General features: G+C 41.0%; 1 protein-coding gene and 1 long non-coding RNA gene across 4 annotated transcripts in view; one reads left to right on the forward strand and one right to left on the reverse strand.

Moving 5' to 3' along the window:
• The first annotated feature begins 1792 nt into the window (after window positions 1–1792).
• Window positions 1793–18198, forward strand: part of fermt2 (fermitin family member 2) — a 52026-nt gene continuing 35620 nt past the window's right edge. Inside the window, exons 1-2 of one of the 3 annotated variants that reach the window (XM_034674854.1) lie at window positions 1793–2131; window positions 4146–4303. In XM_034674854.1, coding sequence (XP_034530745.1) covers window positions 4147–4303 — 157 coding nt within the window. In that variant the 5' untranslated portion in view covers window positions 1793–2131; window position 4146. Of the gene's footprint in view, window positions 2132–4142; window positions 4304–18198 lie in introns of all 3 variants that reach the window. The other 2 variants (XM_034674852.1, XM_034674853.1) reach the window with 2 other exon arrangements.
• Window positions 12107–13066, reverse strand: LOC117806140. Its single transcript, XR_004629611.1, has 2 exons — window positions 12898–13066; window positions 12107–12672 (listed from the first exon to the last, which is right to left on the reverse strand). It is a non-coding gene; the product is annotated as an uncharacterized LOC117806140 (long non-coding RNA).

Below are 18198 nucleotides of genomic sequence, written 5' to 3' on the forward strand. Positions count from 1 at the left end.
ACCCCTCCCCTCATGCATCCACATCATCAGAAGCTGGCCTGCTCCCTATCTGCCTCTCCTGCTCTACATCTGACTGACTCCAATGTTTACTCCGCAATTAAAACACAGCCTATAAAAGGCAACAGGTTTGAATGCCAGACACACTGGCGAGGGGGGGGTCAGAGCTGCAGGGAGAGTTTATATATCGCTTTGATGCAGACTGCAGAGTCTGAAGGCCCAGATTCCAGAGCTGAGAGAGCCAGGAATACTGATGATTCATGGGTCTTTGGTGGAGAAAAGAGAATGCAGACTTTCTTAACCTTTGTCATTTGTGTGAATGTTTGATTGAATGCACATATTAAACTTCTGTTATTTATCTGCAGCTGGAGAGACATAAGCAGCAACCTGCACGCAGTATTATCTTGCTTTCTGCAGATTATGCTGCAGAAAGCAATCTTCTCACATTAAAACCAAGAAATACTGACAGCAATGCCTCATGACAATTTTGAGTTTGTTGCATTGGAAAAACAGGTGATGATGACCTCATTGTTATAGGGGGAGTTTTGTTGACCGTTTTAGATGCTATTTGCAAGTCAAAGTTATTGAGTTTCTGTTACTTTCTGCTTCTCACATTGAGTAATGTGAGAAAATAACAGTTTGTACATGTAGGAGAAAAAGTAAAGATACGTGAAATAACATAATAAATCTATTTAGACTTTGCCACTTGGGAGCAGTGGTACCTTCCTCTCTTTTCTCAAGGTATGAACGTTATATTTTCAATTCCATAATAGCACATGTGAGAGGTTAATACTGCATATTTTTATCGCCTGTATGCAGCTGTGCATACTTTCCACCCTCCAGAATATGATTACATGTTAGATAAAATCATGAATTATAACACATTTTATTATTTCAGTCCCTCAAAGAGGACATCAAGTCATTTGACATCCCTCCAAATGTCCTAAACACAACTGAATAATAAAACAGTCCTTTAATATATGTAATGTGTCAAGAATAAAAGCAGATAGCTGTATATGTTGGCTCATTTCTACATTTCACAGTTTTCCAATGTGGCGTTTAGTTGAGAGATTTTCAAAGGGAGATACTTAAGTTGTAAAAGTCACCGAAGAAAGAGATGTTATTTTGTGCTCATACTCCTGGAGCACCAGGCCCACGGGTCCCTGGATGCTGCTTTAAGGCTCAGCAGTACTATTGCCATAAAAGGCAGCCTGAGAACTGCAAGTCCATTACCCCTGATACAAACTACTGAATTTTTGACTGTGGAGGGTTGAACACATCTATAAGGAAACACATATTAAAACAAAATGCTGCTGTTTTTTGATATCTTTCAAATGCTCTATAGCTTAAAGTGATATAAATTGAATTTTTTGATTCCATCTCAGTTAAGGAAAAATAACACTGAAATACACTTAAATAACTTTCATAATAACTATTTTATAGCTAGCCAATATATTGTACTTCGTTGTCTGTATCTATACTCACTAAACCTCCACTCTGTATGGTAACACTGTAATATATTTAGTATTTAGTAGTCTTTCTTTGGAATAATTGAGATATTTAAACAAATCAAATAACAAAAACAATGTTTCAAACGATTTTTGTGCTTGTTTTTCTTGCCAACGTGGTATTGAACGTGGAAAATATGTCACATTGTCAGTTTAAAAATGTGTTAAGGATAAATATCAGACTATTAAATCACTGCCTAGCATAAATAATGACCCAAGTGTTACTCGCATTTGGACAAAGTGGCTCTTTTACTGATATTTAACTAATATTCTGACCACAAATACACCCTCACATGTTCTATAAACGCGTGTAAATGTGTGTAAATGTGTGAGGTGTCAGGGGGGACCAGTAGGCGACCAGCAGAGCTCCCAGTATGAAAGGAAAAGTGGGATTGGAGCAGTGACGTGATCCGCTGGAAAGAGGGAGGGAGGAAGAGGGACGGCTGGACTCCATTAAGCCGAAGCCTGCGGGAAAACTGTTTGGGATACTTCACTACTTGAGCGAGTTCTTCGGGGATTTCTTTCTGTTTTAATCGTCTTAAAAACTCCTCATACATGATTTAAAGAGGGGGAACTTGTTCTGTACCGTGTAGTCAACTGTTTTAGTGTGTTTCGTCTTTGTGAAGGTGAGTAAACACATTTTAATGTTCGTCCTTAAAGCTTGGCTTGTTCGCCGCTATGGAATATGAAAAGGCTTTTTCTGGTGGCGCCTCTCCTTCGACTTCTACCAAAGCTTTATTTAACAACACTTCTGCTCATTTAAAGTGCTTTTCTGCCTCTTGTGGTACTTTTCAGTTACCTAACTCCTTTAACGACCGACTGAACGAGTATGAATGCAGCCGGGAAGCTGTTGAACAGCCTTACATAATGAACCCTGTGCCTATTTGTAAGAGTGTCTTTACCGTTATTCTGAACAGGTGAGGCTCTTTCAGGGAGAGAAAGCAGAGAAAGGTCCTTGTTGAACTTGTACCCGCGGGCCTTTTAGCCTTTGTTCTGCCGTTTATTGATCAGACGGCTGTTCTGATCGCCAGGCCACTCTGTAGTACTGGACAACCTCGCATCAAAGAATTGACAGATTGACTGTAATGCAACTTTTTGGCAGTGAGTTCTCACAACTGGGCGCGACTTGTTCCCAGCAAGGAGCACGAGGAGACTCTCAGAGATGTCAAACAGTAGATATTTTCCTCTGATTTTCTTCATCCCTGAGGGGCTAATGTCCATTATTTAGCTGAATCACATCATCAGATAGGTTTTCATTGTAGCATTCCCATAACAGTGAGATCATGCTGAAAGATCTGTCTGACATTACCCCCTTTAGTTCAAGAAAAAGAAGCTATAGGTGTTTTTAAAAGTAAACTCAAGACTAACCTTTTTAATCTGCCCTTTAACTATGCCCGTCACTGCATACTTTTATGACCATTGTCTTAGTTAATTATTTTATTTTTATTCTATCTTCTTCTTTTTAATTATTTTATTTTATTGGTATTTTTTGAGTATTTCATATAATATTCCTCTATCTTGTTTGAACCTTGTATCATTATATCTGTTGTTGTCGCTTTCTGTCTCAGTTCTCTTGTGAAGCACTTTGTGGCTGCCTGCTTGAATGTATGAAAGGTACTATATACAGTTGTGCTCATAAGTTTACATACCCTGGCAGAATTTGTGATATTTTTTTGGGCCATTTTTCAGAGAATATGAATGATAAGAGAAAAACTTATTTTTCACTCATAGTTAGAGGTTGGGTGGAGCGATTCATTGTCAAACAACTGTGTTTACTCTTTTTATATCATAATGACAACAGAACCTACCCAAGAAATCATAAATTCTGCCAGGGTATGTAAACTTATGAGCACAACTGTACATACAAATGAGTTGAGTTAAGTAGAACAGAAGAAACACACTTAAATGAGTTTAAATTCTGTTATAAAAAGATAACTTGTGCTCAAATTGAAGGACATAAGCAGAAAGGATTGGATAATTTGTGAAGTAAATCCTTCCTCCTTTCATATTTCATGATTTTTTTCATCATATGAATGTAAAATCAATCAATGACATGTTGGACAGAGGAATTAAATGAATATATTTGGGGTTTTTTTAAATCCTGTGTGTTTCTGACTGGAAATCTCTTCCAGAGCAACAGGATATATGTTGCATCTATTGTCTTTTTAAAGAGATAGCTACAACAGTATAGCATATCAGTATGGCAACATTACTGATTCTCTCAGTCCTTTCGTCACTGTGATTAATTTATGAGGACCATTAGCCGAAGCATGTTTAGGTAGTGCCCTACCAAGTTCCTTTTTAAAGCAAATCTTTTTTAATAGCATTGTTTCTTTTTTATACATATTTTGAAAGGAAAATATTAATCTATTTAACCTGCATCTAAAGGTCTCATATTCTGTAAATGCATTGGAGTGTATACAGTATGAATGAACTTTGCTAGATAACAGTAATCAAGTGAATCCACTGAGGAATGTGTAACAGGGTACAGTTCTTTCTCAAGCATTTGCATGCATGAGCTTTGCTCCATATTTATCTCTCTCCAGAGGGTCAAGAAGTTTCTCTTCACTCCACTGTGACAGAGTTTGAACTCTTACACTCTTTTTTTTCGCCTCCTGACGGTTTCTCTGTTTTTAGCAGGATGGCGCTGGACGGGATCCGGATGCCCGATGGCTGTTACGCTGATGGGACGTGGGAACTGAAGATGCATGTCACCGACCTCCACAGGGACGTGTCGCTTAGGGTCACCGGAGAGATCCACATTGGAGGAGTCATGCTCAAGCTGGTGGAAAAACTAGGTATGCAAGCAAACTGCTTCGATGTGCCAGAGCTGTTCACTGCAGCAGCTTATCTGAAGAGCAATAAACAGACATGAGCAGTGTCTTGATTGATCATTTGACACATGATAAACATAAAAGCAATCTTTTTTGTTTACACAGATTTATTATGCATTCCAGCAGTGATAGTGAGGGTATGGTTTGCAGTAATGGAAGCTTTCTTAAACCTCTTAATTCCTGTATTATCCTGCTGCGTGTGTTAATGGCTGACTTTCTTTATCTGTCTTTGGAAGTTGGGCAATGTTGCTGGACTGAGTCGTGATATTCCGCTGAGTAAACTCACTTCTTTAATATTGAAACTACCAAAAAGTTTCTGATAACTGGTCAAAGTTAATTGCACACATTTGTCAAGCCTGGGAACTCAAAAGTTTACCTTTTGTTGGAAACATGGCACAGAGATGAGATAAAAGGAGTAAGGGAATTTGTCTTTCTTTGACCTGAGTTGCATGAAACATGCTCAAGAGTCCTCTCTCAGTTTTGTGGACTTGCAGGGGTTAATATCCTTCTTTGTTACCCTGCAGTGTATATGGGTCAGTAACCCAAGGTATAAAGAAACCATACACAGCTTCCCTCCCCCCTCTGTATTATCCACTGTTCTGTTCCTGCAGTTCTGCACTTGACAAGTTTGGGTGCAAGTAAGAATAAGAGTCCTCTGTTAACGCCACTTGAACACTGCCCTGCTTCATGGAGGCTGCTGGAGAAAGTTCAGTGGTCGTGGCACTGCCATTTGGGAGTGACAGTGTGTTGTGTGTCGATGGTGCTTGAATGCTCGGCATTCCTGCAGCGCTCCAAGGTTTTATTCCTTACCCATGGTCCTGTTTTTAGCTCTCCTGTTAGAGCTCCACATAATTGAGGTCTTTGTTCTCTGTGGTCGTCTGTGCTGCTGTGCAGCATCCATGCTGAAGGAGTGCAGTGTTGCTGCCGCGTGTTTGACGTCAAGAATTCATTGGTACTCCCACCCCAAGTCCTCTCAAGACCTGGCCTGATCCATTGTTTGAGTTGTGTTTGCGCTTTTTGTGCAGATCTGGTGTGAGGGTAGGGCTTTTCTTTTTCTGGGGGCATTGTGGGTAAACTTGTAGTTCTGGTTGTTTTAGTTTGAATATATGAGGTTCAACCATAGACTGTATAAAATATGGACGTAGTATCCGTGATGTCACCCATCTGTTTCTGAAGAGTTGTTTTGAGGCCAATCGGCCTGCTGTTGAGCGATTGTGACGTAAAGAGGCGGGCTTTGAGCCTCCTAGCCAACAGCTACAGTGTTCCCGCCTGTCAATCAAGTCAGCTGTGCCTCTCATTGGAAGACTGGTAATCTCAATATCTTCGAAATTGCTGAGTTAGAAAAAAATTCACCTCCCTACAGTGTGTGCTGATCGAGAAATGAGCTATCCAGACTACACTCGTCTTTTGTTCCAGGCTGTAAACATGTTTATTTCTGCTGTAAAGATCAGCTTTTTTGAATTGGTGTGTATGTGGTTTCCGGTACTTCCGGAGCCAGCTTCAAGCGGATTCTCGATGAACTGCAGTTTTTAACACTTCCACATTGGACTCATATTTTTAGACCAGAGGTTGCCGCTTGGGTTCGACAGTGTAATAACTGTGTAACAGATAATAATTGTTAAACAATTGTGTTGAATATTGTTTATTTTTTCCATCAAGTTAGGACACACAATCATGAGTATTATGTAATGATTTCCTCCTCCCAGATCTGTTTTGCTATTATTAAGGATGGATCTGTTTTGCTCTCTCCTTTTCTATCTGCTCAAGATTCCGGTGGCTTGAGGTCTTAACGCCCGCACTTCACAATGGTTCTGATTTGTTGATTGCAGTTCACCGTTGGTTGTTGATGCACCAAAGTAAAAAACAAAAAGAACAGGCTGTATGTATTTGTTTGTGTCACATTCTCATCAGAAAAGAAGATCATGGTACCGAAGCATGCAGAAAAGCAATAGAAGCAGAATTCTTGTGGCGATATTTAACTGCTCTTTAAGTGTTTGTCCTGACTTGTTTCACAAAGTGAGTGAGTGAGTGTGGGGACTTTTCATTTGCCATCACCCTCCAACCCTGAGTCAACAGGTTGTTTTGGATTGTAATCATTAACCTGCACACAGCTTGAGTTTTCCACATGGCCACACACTGCAGGAAACCATGCACTATTCAACATGAGGCAAATTTTTTGAGTAAGATATGATTCTGATTGTCAAGAAATTGATCTTTATCTGGACAGGCAAGATAAATTAGTTAGAAAAAAACCATCTTAAATTCCAAAACCAAGCAAGTGCAAGTTCCTGAACTGTGGGAAAAATCTTTCTGTTTTCTCTTCCTGTCACTAACCTGTATTTCTTCACCTCTCGGCGTCTCCAGTGCTGAACATTCTCACTGAACACCTCCTGAGGGCTGTTAAATATCCTCTGCTGGACTTGCTGATAGCTTGGATGTCTTGGTTATACATAGATACTGTACATGTTTAAAAGTACATACACGTACACATGGTGCTGTGAGGAGTGACACGTAGATACCACAAAGTTTTGGCAGACACTGCTTGGCCTCTCATTGGAAGGGCACCCGGACAAATCTGTCTATCTCTGTCTTATCCCTTCCTCTATCTGTCTTTCCATCTCTTGTGCTGTGTATTAAATGACCTTTTTCAATTAAGTAATTGCTTTCAATGAGGCCAAGAGTGCTCGGCGTAACAATTTGCTGCATTTTACCACAAATTTGCTAAGCAGTCGCTGTCAGCAGCAGTTATTTCAGTGTAAAATTATGCAGAGGTCAGCTGTCTTCTCCTCAATGGCCAGTGTTCTCATTAATAGTATTTGTGCATGTGTACCTACACGTGAGCGCTGGTTGTGTGGTAGTGTTGGTGGGTGTGCCTCGTCCACATGCATCCTGCTTCCATCTTTCAAGCTCCTCTTGTGAGCCTGCAGCTCTCGTCCATGTTTGCAGGCTCAGACGGCCTTCGATAATGGATTAAATAGACAAATGCCAGGAAGGCACTCAGCTATTGATCACAGCCGCAAACTCTGCTTCCATTTCCCCTTCAACCTTCCAGGAGAGCAGTATTTAAAGCCAGCTGATTGACCACCCTCTGGTCCCTGGCTCCTGTAATCCTTTTTATCCTACTAATGCTAACCATCTCTGCAGCTTTCTCTGACTTTGTTGATGTTTTCGAAAGTGTGCAGCAGCCCTCCTCTCTAAAAGCTAATATTGTGCCATTCAGATGGGAACAGAGATATTACACAAACAACATTAGCTGTCAGGAGTTTATGGATTTAAAGGGATTGTACCAAAGTTATGAACCATTCAGGTAGGATACACCATGTCTTACGGTAAGCCCTAAAGCCATCAATGTTTGAAGACAAATGAAAGGCTGGTGTTCAGAAAATGTGGCCTTCCCACTGTCAAAGAAAGATGGTTGATGGTGATTTTCACACTTAAACTGCATGCTCTCGCTACAGGTATCTGGTAATTAACTAAAAGTATAATTCCAAGAAATGCATTACCCTATTTATTTTACATGAGGTTATATATGATGTTCTCCAATTAAAGCTGCTGTTGGTAGTCACAGAGTAAACATCTGTTCAGAGAGAGGGACTTTGAATGTCAACACTATCCCTCCCAACCAGATTTCCTCTTAGCCCCCCAACAAAGATCGGCGTGTGCAGTCATGATAGTGCCGGACTCATAACCAATCGGAGAACGTAGTGGGGGCCGCCCCTTAACCAATCAGGACAGAGGATTGGAGATTAGCCATGATTAGTCCGTCATAACGGGGACGAGGGGAATAATAACATTGCTTGATACAAAGGCATTGGAACACGCAGAGATTTATCAATAGTCTCAAATTTCTCCACTTACAGATGAGTACCGATGGGCATTATGACCTTTTCTCCAAACCCAGCAGAAAAAAGTAACATTTTTCACACCATTCCTACCAACAGCAGCTTTAAGATTAATGTTTATTCCAAAGAGACATCAATCTCCTATATTTGCTTCCCTTCAGTTCTCTTCTTCGCATCTCCTTTATTTCTTTACCCCTGTCTGCTCTGTCATCAGCAGTTATTTTAATATAGTCACCCAAACAACACAACTTGTGGTTAAAAAAAATAATAATTGTCACTCGCCATCTCATTATGAATTATGAGTGACTATAAGTGCAGAAAAGCACCACCATTAAAGCAGGCAGGAGGGCCAGTTGCGTGTTAGTAAAGCAGAGGGATGAAGTGAGCACTGAGAGAGAAGCTACAGCCTTAACAAGCATTTCCAAGCTAATGATTACATGGCTAAACAGTGAGTGACCTATAGGTCCATACCATCATAAAGTCTAAGTAGTTTAAGCCGAACTAATCAATATAATCCAGATTAGCATTTCTGACATAATCGTTTAGCTAACTGTGACAAGTTTTCCCTCCTGATACCAATTCTGTTCGTTAGGCTTGAGTATTGGCCAATGAGAGTTCTCCTCAGATACAAATGGGATTAAAAACTATGCAGAATATGATTGGAAAAACACTGATTGCGGCTATTCTGTAAGCTGTGATTGCTAGTACTACATTGCTGTAGTTAGCATCACACGGTAATTTACCTGCCACCAGTTAAAGATGGGTACACACTACATGATAATCGGGCTGATTTTTGTCCCGATCTCCCCCTTACGATCAAAGCCAGCAAAGGCCCGATTTTCTGATGTTTGCAAACGACATTGTGTCTGATTTTTGTGTGGGGTGTGTTAAGAGTGATTTTGTCCGGTCGGAGACGCTCGGAAGGCCTCAGAAGGAGAGATTGTAAATAATGAACATGTTTAATATTGGCAACTAGAAATCCTGTAGTGAGTGGGATGCTCCGAGAGGAGCCGAGCACGCACAGTGTGTAATGTCACGTGTACCGGAGCAAAAGCCAATCAAGACGCGAGCTGGCTGACGGAAGAGGAAGTAAAAACAAACAAAAACATGGCGCCGATGAAAACTCACCGCTGTAATGCATACAGCCCACATTCCCACCGTCTCCATGACTTTTTCCATAATCGTTTTTCTTTTTTGTGTTTTCGGAATGTAAGAGGGCGAAAACAATCATCATTGCCTCTTCCTTTTCCTCTGCCATGTTTGTTTACACCAAAGTCACGTTTTATTACGCAAGATTTGGAATATTGAGCGTGAAGAATCTGATACTCTGCCGAAGAATTGGTTAGTGTGTGATGTGCTCCGTAGTGCACACCACACACTTGATGACAACAAAAGACAGATCGCACAAGATCTCTCTCTTCTGATCTTTAAGTGTGTGGTCTCTAAATGTGTGAAGGTTTGAAGAAGCCTGTAATGTGTGCCAGGCATAAGATAAGTGCTATTGGCTGACTCCTGACACTGCATTTTACTAGCTTAATGCTACTTTTACTGTATCAAAATCATCTTTTGGTGATAATAGTTGAATGGAGACATAGCCTCAAACTATAAAGGCTATCCAGCCTATCCAACACATCCATGCTAACTGTCCAAACATCTGAAAAGGCAAGCTTTGGAATGAGTTGCATTAGCCGCCAAACACTGAGAAAGGAGTACACCACTGGTGGAATACTGGTGGTACAGGCTCTCCTGAGGAAAGAGGGGCCAGACTGAGAAAAAACAGCAGGGGAAAGAGCGTGGGGGGAGGGAGATGTGTGGAGTGAGTTTGTCTTCTCGTCATGACGTTAGCCACGCTGCTAGAATTCCATAAAAGTCTTCGATGAAGCAGGAAATGACTTCTAGGGTTTGGCATGTTGTTCTCTGGTCGCTGCCGTCATTGCTGGATCCTCTGCTGCCTGCTTCATCTACCTCCCCCTCTCTCTCTGTCAACCCTCCCTCTTTTCCGTACTCCCTCTTTTGCTCTCTAAATATAATTTTTGTGGTAATATCTGTGTTATTGTGTCTCTATTTTAAGTCGCAGCAGCAATGTCTTCTGGTTTGTCTCTGTACACTCCTCCAGACACATAGCGAGGCTCAGTGATCGATAGGAAAACGTTAAAGTACACATTGTTCACTTTCTCCTGGTTTCAGATCCACATTCATGTACTCTGAAATGTTCCAAAAATAGACCTTGAGGAACTAATTGGCCTTGTGTGACTGATTGTTCGTGTAGTGGTTTCCAATGAGGGGCCTGCAGTTTATTTGGCTGCTGTTGCTCCAACAGAGAAGTTTCCCTGCAAGTCAGAGAAAAGAGTGTGTTTTGTATTTGTGATGACCTACTTATTCAAATCGCAAGCTTTTAGATGGATGTCATCAACCCACATTGATTTCAATGTAGGAAATGGTTTCAAATTGACTACAGATTTTGCTTATATCATCTAATCCTTCTTTTGAAGACGCTAAACAGCGAGCAAACACCAGTTAAATCTATAATATTAAATTAGCAGACACAGACTTTGATGACTCCTTTTAGTTTCTGATGTAATGCTCCAGTTTTTCAGCTGTCTCAAAGTCCTTCTTGCAATGCCAAAAAGCTCTCTGCTGGGCTCAGTGCTGACCTAAAGGCAGATGGCTTCAGTTTTGACAATGCAGAGCAGCTTTCATTAGGAAACAGACGCGATTTAACACAGGATGCTGAACTTCCTCTCCCCTCTTTTTGTGTGCCCTCTCCCTCGTGCCTCCTTTGCATTCCCACCTTCCTGCCCTCTCAGTGTCCCTTCACTGAGGAAGAGGATGGGTCACAAGACCCTGCAGATAGTGAGATGAAGGGCTGAGATTATATAGTCATATCTGTCCTCATGAGCTGTGAACGCTCACATCTTTACAGCCAATATCACACACAAGGACAGAGGAGGATTCATTTTATATAGGTGACACAGAGGTCATATATCACAGAATGTAATGAGTCTCATTGATCGGGGGTTGAGGAGCCATCCGAAATGTCTGCCGTTACAAAGTGAGAAATAGCCTGGCAGCCGCTGTGATCGTCCTGCTTGCTAATCTCTCTGACAGGAAGTAGTTAGTCTAAGTAGCGGTCCTGCCCAGGCCAGAGCTTTCCTGTTTCACTTGCAAGATGCTGCAGTGATTGTGCTGTTCTGTGCCCACATATAGGCCTGCATACATACATATGTTTCTAGATGTAGCAGGTCATTTTGGCAGCACAGATACTTTTTTTTTTTTAAAGGTGAATAATTTCTTCCTTTGTGTATTCTGTTTGGCCGATGGGTTAAATAACACGTTTGTCATAGTGTCACATGTGGTGTCATATAGCTGGAATAATGTCCTCCTTATGATCAGTCCTTGATTGATGCTTCTTTTTAAGGAATGAAACCAGCTCAGTAAATCCGTGATATACTACAGGGGTTCCCAAAGTGGGGGTCGGGACCCCCTGGGGGGTCGTGAGACATAAATGGGGGGTCGTGAGATGTTTTCTAGAATGTTTATTTTTTTATTTATCTAAAATAGTACATTAAATATTTAATATTAGTTAACCTTGAAATAAAACCTTGAAAATAGAAAATGTGATGAGTTTTCTGCCATTCTTTTTGCCAGATGACTGCATGACAGTCATCTGTCTAAAAGATGCCTATATGACATTTTCATATAGGTAGGTTCATTTTCTGCAGACCAGCTAAATGAAGCCACATTAAAACACTTTGAGGGACAGTGGGGGTCGCAAGTCTTTGGCACTTGTATTTTGGGGGTGGCAGGATGAAAAGTTTGGGAACCCCTGCTATACTACCAAGTGGATCGCTCAACCAGAAGTATTCTGTCGAGCTTGAAAAAAGCTGACATTGACAATTAGTTTCCATGAAGGGTCATGTCAAAGCAGCATCAGCCTTTTAATGCCCCAAATGTCAGATGTTAAAGTATACAAGACTTAATACAAGATTTCAATCACAGCATAATCAAATCGCCAAAATTGAAATGCCTCATTTTCCCTCCCTGACCATTACCATGGGAGGGCTACTGTGCTTGTTGAGGATGATTTAATTACTCATGTTTGGCATCTCAAACATGCAGCGGAACGAACTTTCATGTCTCCTCTGGGAATCCCACGCTTGTTGCTTTTTGTCCCTCTCGCCTTCCTGTAGTTGCAGGCCGGCCCGCGCAGTAGATCCAGTGGCAGGAAATGTAGGAGCAGCACATTGTTGTTGTAACACCACACACCTGTAGGTCAATGGAGTAAGCTGATCTGGAGGTTTTTTTTGTTGTTGAGGTTCTCAGCCCACATTTCATTCACTTAAAGTCGGCCCCGCCTCTCAGTCTGTCTCTGGACTCTCCCTTTTTTAGAGAGCACAAGAGGAAAGAGAGGTGTTGGGTTCCATAACTGAGGAATGAGGCTTTGTATGGGCTGTTTTGACTGAGAGAATATCTTCATTACAGCTCAGGAATCTGTGAAGTTTATAGATGATTAAAATGTGATGATATCTGTAGTTGCTCCACAGTAGATGCATGTCTGAAAATCCAATCCCCCTCTGTTTGTAAGCCAATAATCAAGTTAAGAGTCAGTATCAACAAGAGAAAAAATGTTGCTCAGAATATTTCTTGCATTCAGAAGTTTCACTTTTCTGTCCAAGTCCTCTTCAGGGTTTCTAGAGAACCGTAGCTCAAACTTACGGAGCAACAGAGGCCACTGCATCGTCCTGAAGGGAGATCTGGCAGGAAGCATGCATGGATAGAAGCACAGATGAATATAGTCTATCTGCATCATTGATCCTAGTCCAGGAGTCTCTTTTGTAATGTCATTATTCCGCCGAGTCCTGAGCACTTAATTGTATCAGGCTGTGTCAGGGTGGAGCGGGAGTACCCCCGATGTTTTGCTTTGTTTTGAAAATGACACAAATGGATACAAACTATCCGTCTCTAAGGAGGTTTCCTCTAAAAGCCCTCCTGGCCTCTCCTAATGCATCCAAGCCAGCACTGTTGCTCTATCTTCTCGCTGCAACAGGCTGCCAGGATGCTTCTTAATTTCCTGTTAAGATTTCAAACTCACTCCACACTGAGGTCATGTTCTTTCTGTCTTGTACCGAGCCTCTAAATATTCCCCCCATGGACTTACATTTCAGTAAAACATCTACCTAAGCTGTGATACTCTTCAGTCAGAGAGGGATGCACATTGATTGTCCCGAAGCATAAACTAAGCTCATTCTTTATTCTTCAGGCTATAGATAGATGATCAGATAGCATCTTGAAAAGTTGGACTTGGACTCTGGAAGACGCAGTGCCAGTACAACACTGACTGAGATCAATATCTCTCAGAGTCCCCTGACTCCTTTTAAGTCCAGCAATGACCTTAATGGATCTCCCTCTTAAGTGAGCTGTGTATCACTGACACTGGGCACAACCTTGATGAACTCTTGCGTCTTAATTCTGCAATGTTAAAAGCTTGAAAGGCCACACTAGGAGTCCCTTTGTCTGTCTGAATGATTTGTCAGGTTACTTCGACTGCCTGAAAGTGTTCAAGCGAAAGCTGCCAGAAAAAAAAAGCTGTGTACTGCATATTTAATGCCCGTGATGAACGATCTGTGCGATTGATTATCGACAGGAAGCCGAGCTGATGTAAAATAACTGTCTAAAATAAGCTCACCTAACCGCCCTCGATTAAGGTTGTTAATGGAAAACTCTTCAATGAATTCACTTTACTCATGTGGCAGCTGTGCTCCTCTGGTGATTGGAAGCGTCATGATGCTGTCATAATGTTGTGCTGCTGCGCTCCAGGTTTGGAAATTGTATAAACGTGGGGAACTGAAAAATCTTAATCATATTTCTGCTTCCAGTTTTATCAGCAACTGAAGTGAATTTTTAAAAATGTGGAAGGACATCCGGCAGCTTTTCAAGTCTAAACAACATCTTTGATACCAACAGGATACAGTTAGGCAAAAAATATATTGTTAGCATTAGTGATGCACTGTAAAATATCGGACGAAAATGGCCCAAAAGTACATTTTCGTTTTCGGCCGAAAGACCGAAGCAACACGGCCGAAACAGAATGTTATGAGGACGCAAGCAAAAACCACGGCCAGTACGCGCTTGTCTGGATAAGGGCCAACATGTTCATGTAAATGTTCAAGTTTGTTTTAACTGTGTGTGTCCTTGTAGCACTTTGAGATTTCTGGAAAAGAAAAGTGCGTTACAAATACAATTTATTATTATTATTATTATTATTATTATTATTATTATTATTATTATGTCTGCATCCATTATTCCTTTAATTGCAGCGCTAAAGCGTCTTCTAAGCAAAGAGGTTGAGACGGACCACGGAGTGAAAACAATGAAATTATATACTTCTGCGTTGAATCAACGGCGTACCCTACGCCGGGGGTCCGCGTAGCTCCCGTACCTACGCCGAGGCCTACGCACATAGCTGACGTGCACCTCCTCCAAAATGTAACTCCCCGTAGAGCCGCCGCGGACCGCAAGCTCTGTGATTGGTCCGTTCGGCGGCTTTGTCTTTCCCGCATTTACAACACTTCCGAGATCCTGGACATCGGCCACACATCGGCCGTGTATTTCATCTCCTCCTCTCTATACTTCATGTAATCATGTCTGTATGATAAACAGCAACATGTATCAGCTGTAGATTAACATAACATGCTCTGAAACTCTGTGGAAAAGTAAACAGAGATCGTGGCGGGACCGGAAGCAGGCGGCCGGCTATCAGAGAGACCGCACTGCCCTCAGGCGTTTCGGCGGAGAATAGCTGCGCGACACGGACACACCGACGCACAAGTATGTGGGGCTCATGTCCGCGTCAGCCCCTGCTGCGTAGGGGAGACACAGAAGTATAAATCAGCCTTTAGAGTCTGTCAGCACATGTTTCACTGAGATCTATTCGGATCCTCTGCACTTCATCGCAACTGTACTTGATCCACATTATAAAGATCATTACTTGGATGTGGGAATAAAGCAGCGCGAGAAATGATCTAGGCCACGATGGAGACGGAAAAGTGAAAATGGACTGGTCTCTCTGAACCAGATGAGGGGCATGTTCCCTCGTTGTCTGATATGTTCAATGAGATCCTTGGTTTTAGTGAGGTTAGTACAGTCAGAGCCATAAATGCAATGGTAGGGGAGACCGGGGACAGTTGTAACATTTTTGACATTTCTGTCTATAACTGAGCTCTTTTAACCCAGTGTGTTCAAACTACTATACAAACTAGCTCCAAGTGTCTGCTAATAAATGGCCTAGAAAATGTCTGTGCAACACAAACAGATAATGCACGGCTTAATCTCAAATCCAAGGAGTGAAATATCACAACTGTCCCCTGGCTCCCTACTAATAATTGGCACAATAATTTATTTCGGTGTGTCAATTTTTGGTTTTCGGCCTTTGTTTCCTCATTTTCCAAAAATTTTCATTTCGGTGCATCCCTAATGTAAATATGATGGATTGCTTGTAAAAAGTTTGGGGACACAACTTAGATTGATCAACTATTTGACCTACAGGTGTCAGAGTCAGGCAAAGTGACGTGTTTCCACTATTACACATCCTCTATTGCTGACCATGCATGGCACTCATGACTTCTTCACTCAGGATAATCTGTTGATCATCCACCGGAAGTCCAGAAACAAGTTCATCCGCCTTTTCTGCCTCCTCTGTTCCTGAAATAAGCAATGACAGCTCCTCAGTGCTGTGTGCATTGTCTTCAGACTCAGCCTCAGCTTTTGTTGTATTTTCTGTATCACCTCAATCTTTCACTGTGATCGTATGTGACTCACTATCTTGTGTCTACCATGCAGATACTGTCATCACCTGTCTTTATCAGGCTTGTTGTACACATGTTAGGTATCTGATTTTAATGCTATCTAGCCTGACTACACACGCAAGGCCATTAACAGTAGATCTAATTTAAGGTCAGCAGCAGAACAGTTGCTTCCTGTATCTTCGCTCGTCAATATCGACCTTCAGCCTTCCACAGAAGAGCGTTATATATTTAGAAGACAGTGGTGATCTTGTAGTAAAAGAGGAGACACAATATGTGTGTGTGTGTGTGAGTCTGAGTGTGTGTGTGTGTGAGAGCAATATTTACAAACCTGCAGCTTTCTTTGTTGTGAATGAAAACAAGTCGTCGCCTCGCACCACTGCCCCTGCGGCGTCAGTCGCGAGTCACCAAGGAAACGGCATGACCAGCCTCACCCAGCTGTAATGTTTTTATCAGCTGATGCCTCAAACTGACAAAGCACTGCATGGCCTTGGCTAACGCTGACAGCAAACATCCTGGCTCTTGAGAGCGCATGGAAAACCGCTTTCAGAGAAAATCTATCTTTACACACTGAAGCAACAAAGCCTCGACTTGTGAATGCGTCCACTTTTAAATCACCTCCATCAATGATGCCACAGATGAGGCTGGATCTTTTTTCCTTGAAGCATCAGCTGACTGTTGCTTTGCTTGTTAAAGCCAATTAAATATGAGTGCACATCCAACTGCAAGGCCTTTTTTTCTTCAAGCCAAAGAGCCCGATGTGACATCCTGAGGGGTCAGAAGATGGAAATGTGATCGCTATCATTTATCATTCTTAGTGCTCAAATGTTAAACAGGATTTTACTGTGTGAGGATTTGCTGCTGTTTAAGCTGTTTTATGATGAAAATAGATTCAATGTGTTTTGATTTTGGACTATTTAAGGAAAGTATGGTGGACTGTTTTCACTGTTGTGAGGCATTGTAGACCAAGTGATAAATCAGTTAGATCAGAGGATGATAACACATTCTCAACTCAACTCATCTTTCTTCGTATAGCACCTTTCATACATTCAAGCATGCAGCCCAAAGTGCTTCACAAAAGAACAGAGAGATAGAAAACAACAGCAATAGGTAAGATGATACAAGACATTAGAAAGTAATATGAAATAATTAAAAGATAAAGAATAAAATCAATAAAATAAAACCAGATAAATAACAGAAAAATAAAACAAATCATTACAATAAAATCCATAAAACAAAATCAGATAAATAATAGGAAAAAAAGAATTCCAATAAAATATAAACAGATGCATGTATGAAAAAAATCATTACATTTAAATAGATAAATGTCAGAAAAATCAAATAAATCATTACAGTAAAATCAATAAAATAAAATCAGAGATATGTCAGAAAAATCTAATCAAATAATTCCAATTAAATAAAAACAGATGAATATTAGAAAAATTCAATAAAACATTACAATAAAATAAAAACAGAAATATCAGAAAAATGTAATTAAATCAATAATATAATATCAGATGAATATCAGAAAATTAAAATTAACAAAAGGTAATAATGGTTATAATTTAGTCCAGGTCTTTAAAAGAAATTATTCCAAGTTAGATTAAAAAGGTTAGTCTTGGGGCGCTGGTGACCTTGCGGTCTAAGCGCCCCACAATCAGAAGCTACAGTCCTCGTCACAGCGGTCGCCGGTACGATTCCCGGCCGTGACCATTTCCTGCATGTCTTCCCCTGCTCTCTACTCCCCACATTTCCTGTCTCTCTACAGCTGTCCTGAAAAAGACCCAAAATATAACTTTAAAAAAAAGAAAGATGCGTCTTTAGTTTACATTTAAAAACACCCAGACAGCTCGCTGTGTTAATGTCCAGAGGCAGAGAGCTCCATAGTTTAGAGGCATAAAAACAGAAAGCTCTCTGCCCGGCACTTGTGAGACACACATGAGGAACATTTAAAAGAGAAGGAATGAACGAATGAAAAACAAGTAAAAGCAACCGCCTCAGATATGTAGTCACAAGACTATGAAAATAAATCTGAAATGTACAGCATTTATTCCTCATTTAGCATCTGTTATAAACATTTCAACTGATCAGAAAGTCAACTTATGAGTCACAGTGTAAGAGTCTAATTGGACTGAATTCAACACTAACATCTCCATGTTGTATTTATTGAAAGTCACACTGAGTTATATCGTTCAGCAAAGATAGAAACATGTTG

This window comes from Notolabrus celidotus, chromosome 22 (assembly GCF_009762535.1).
Source record: "Notolabrus celidotus isolate fNotCel1 chromosome 22, fNotCel1.pri, whole genome shotgun sequence".
Taxonomy (NCBI): Eukaryota; Metazoa; Chordata; class Actinopteri; order Labriformes; family Labridae; genus Notolabrus; species Notolabrus celidotus.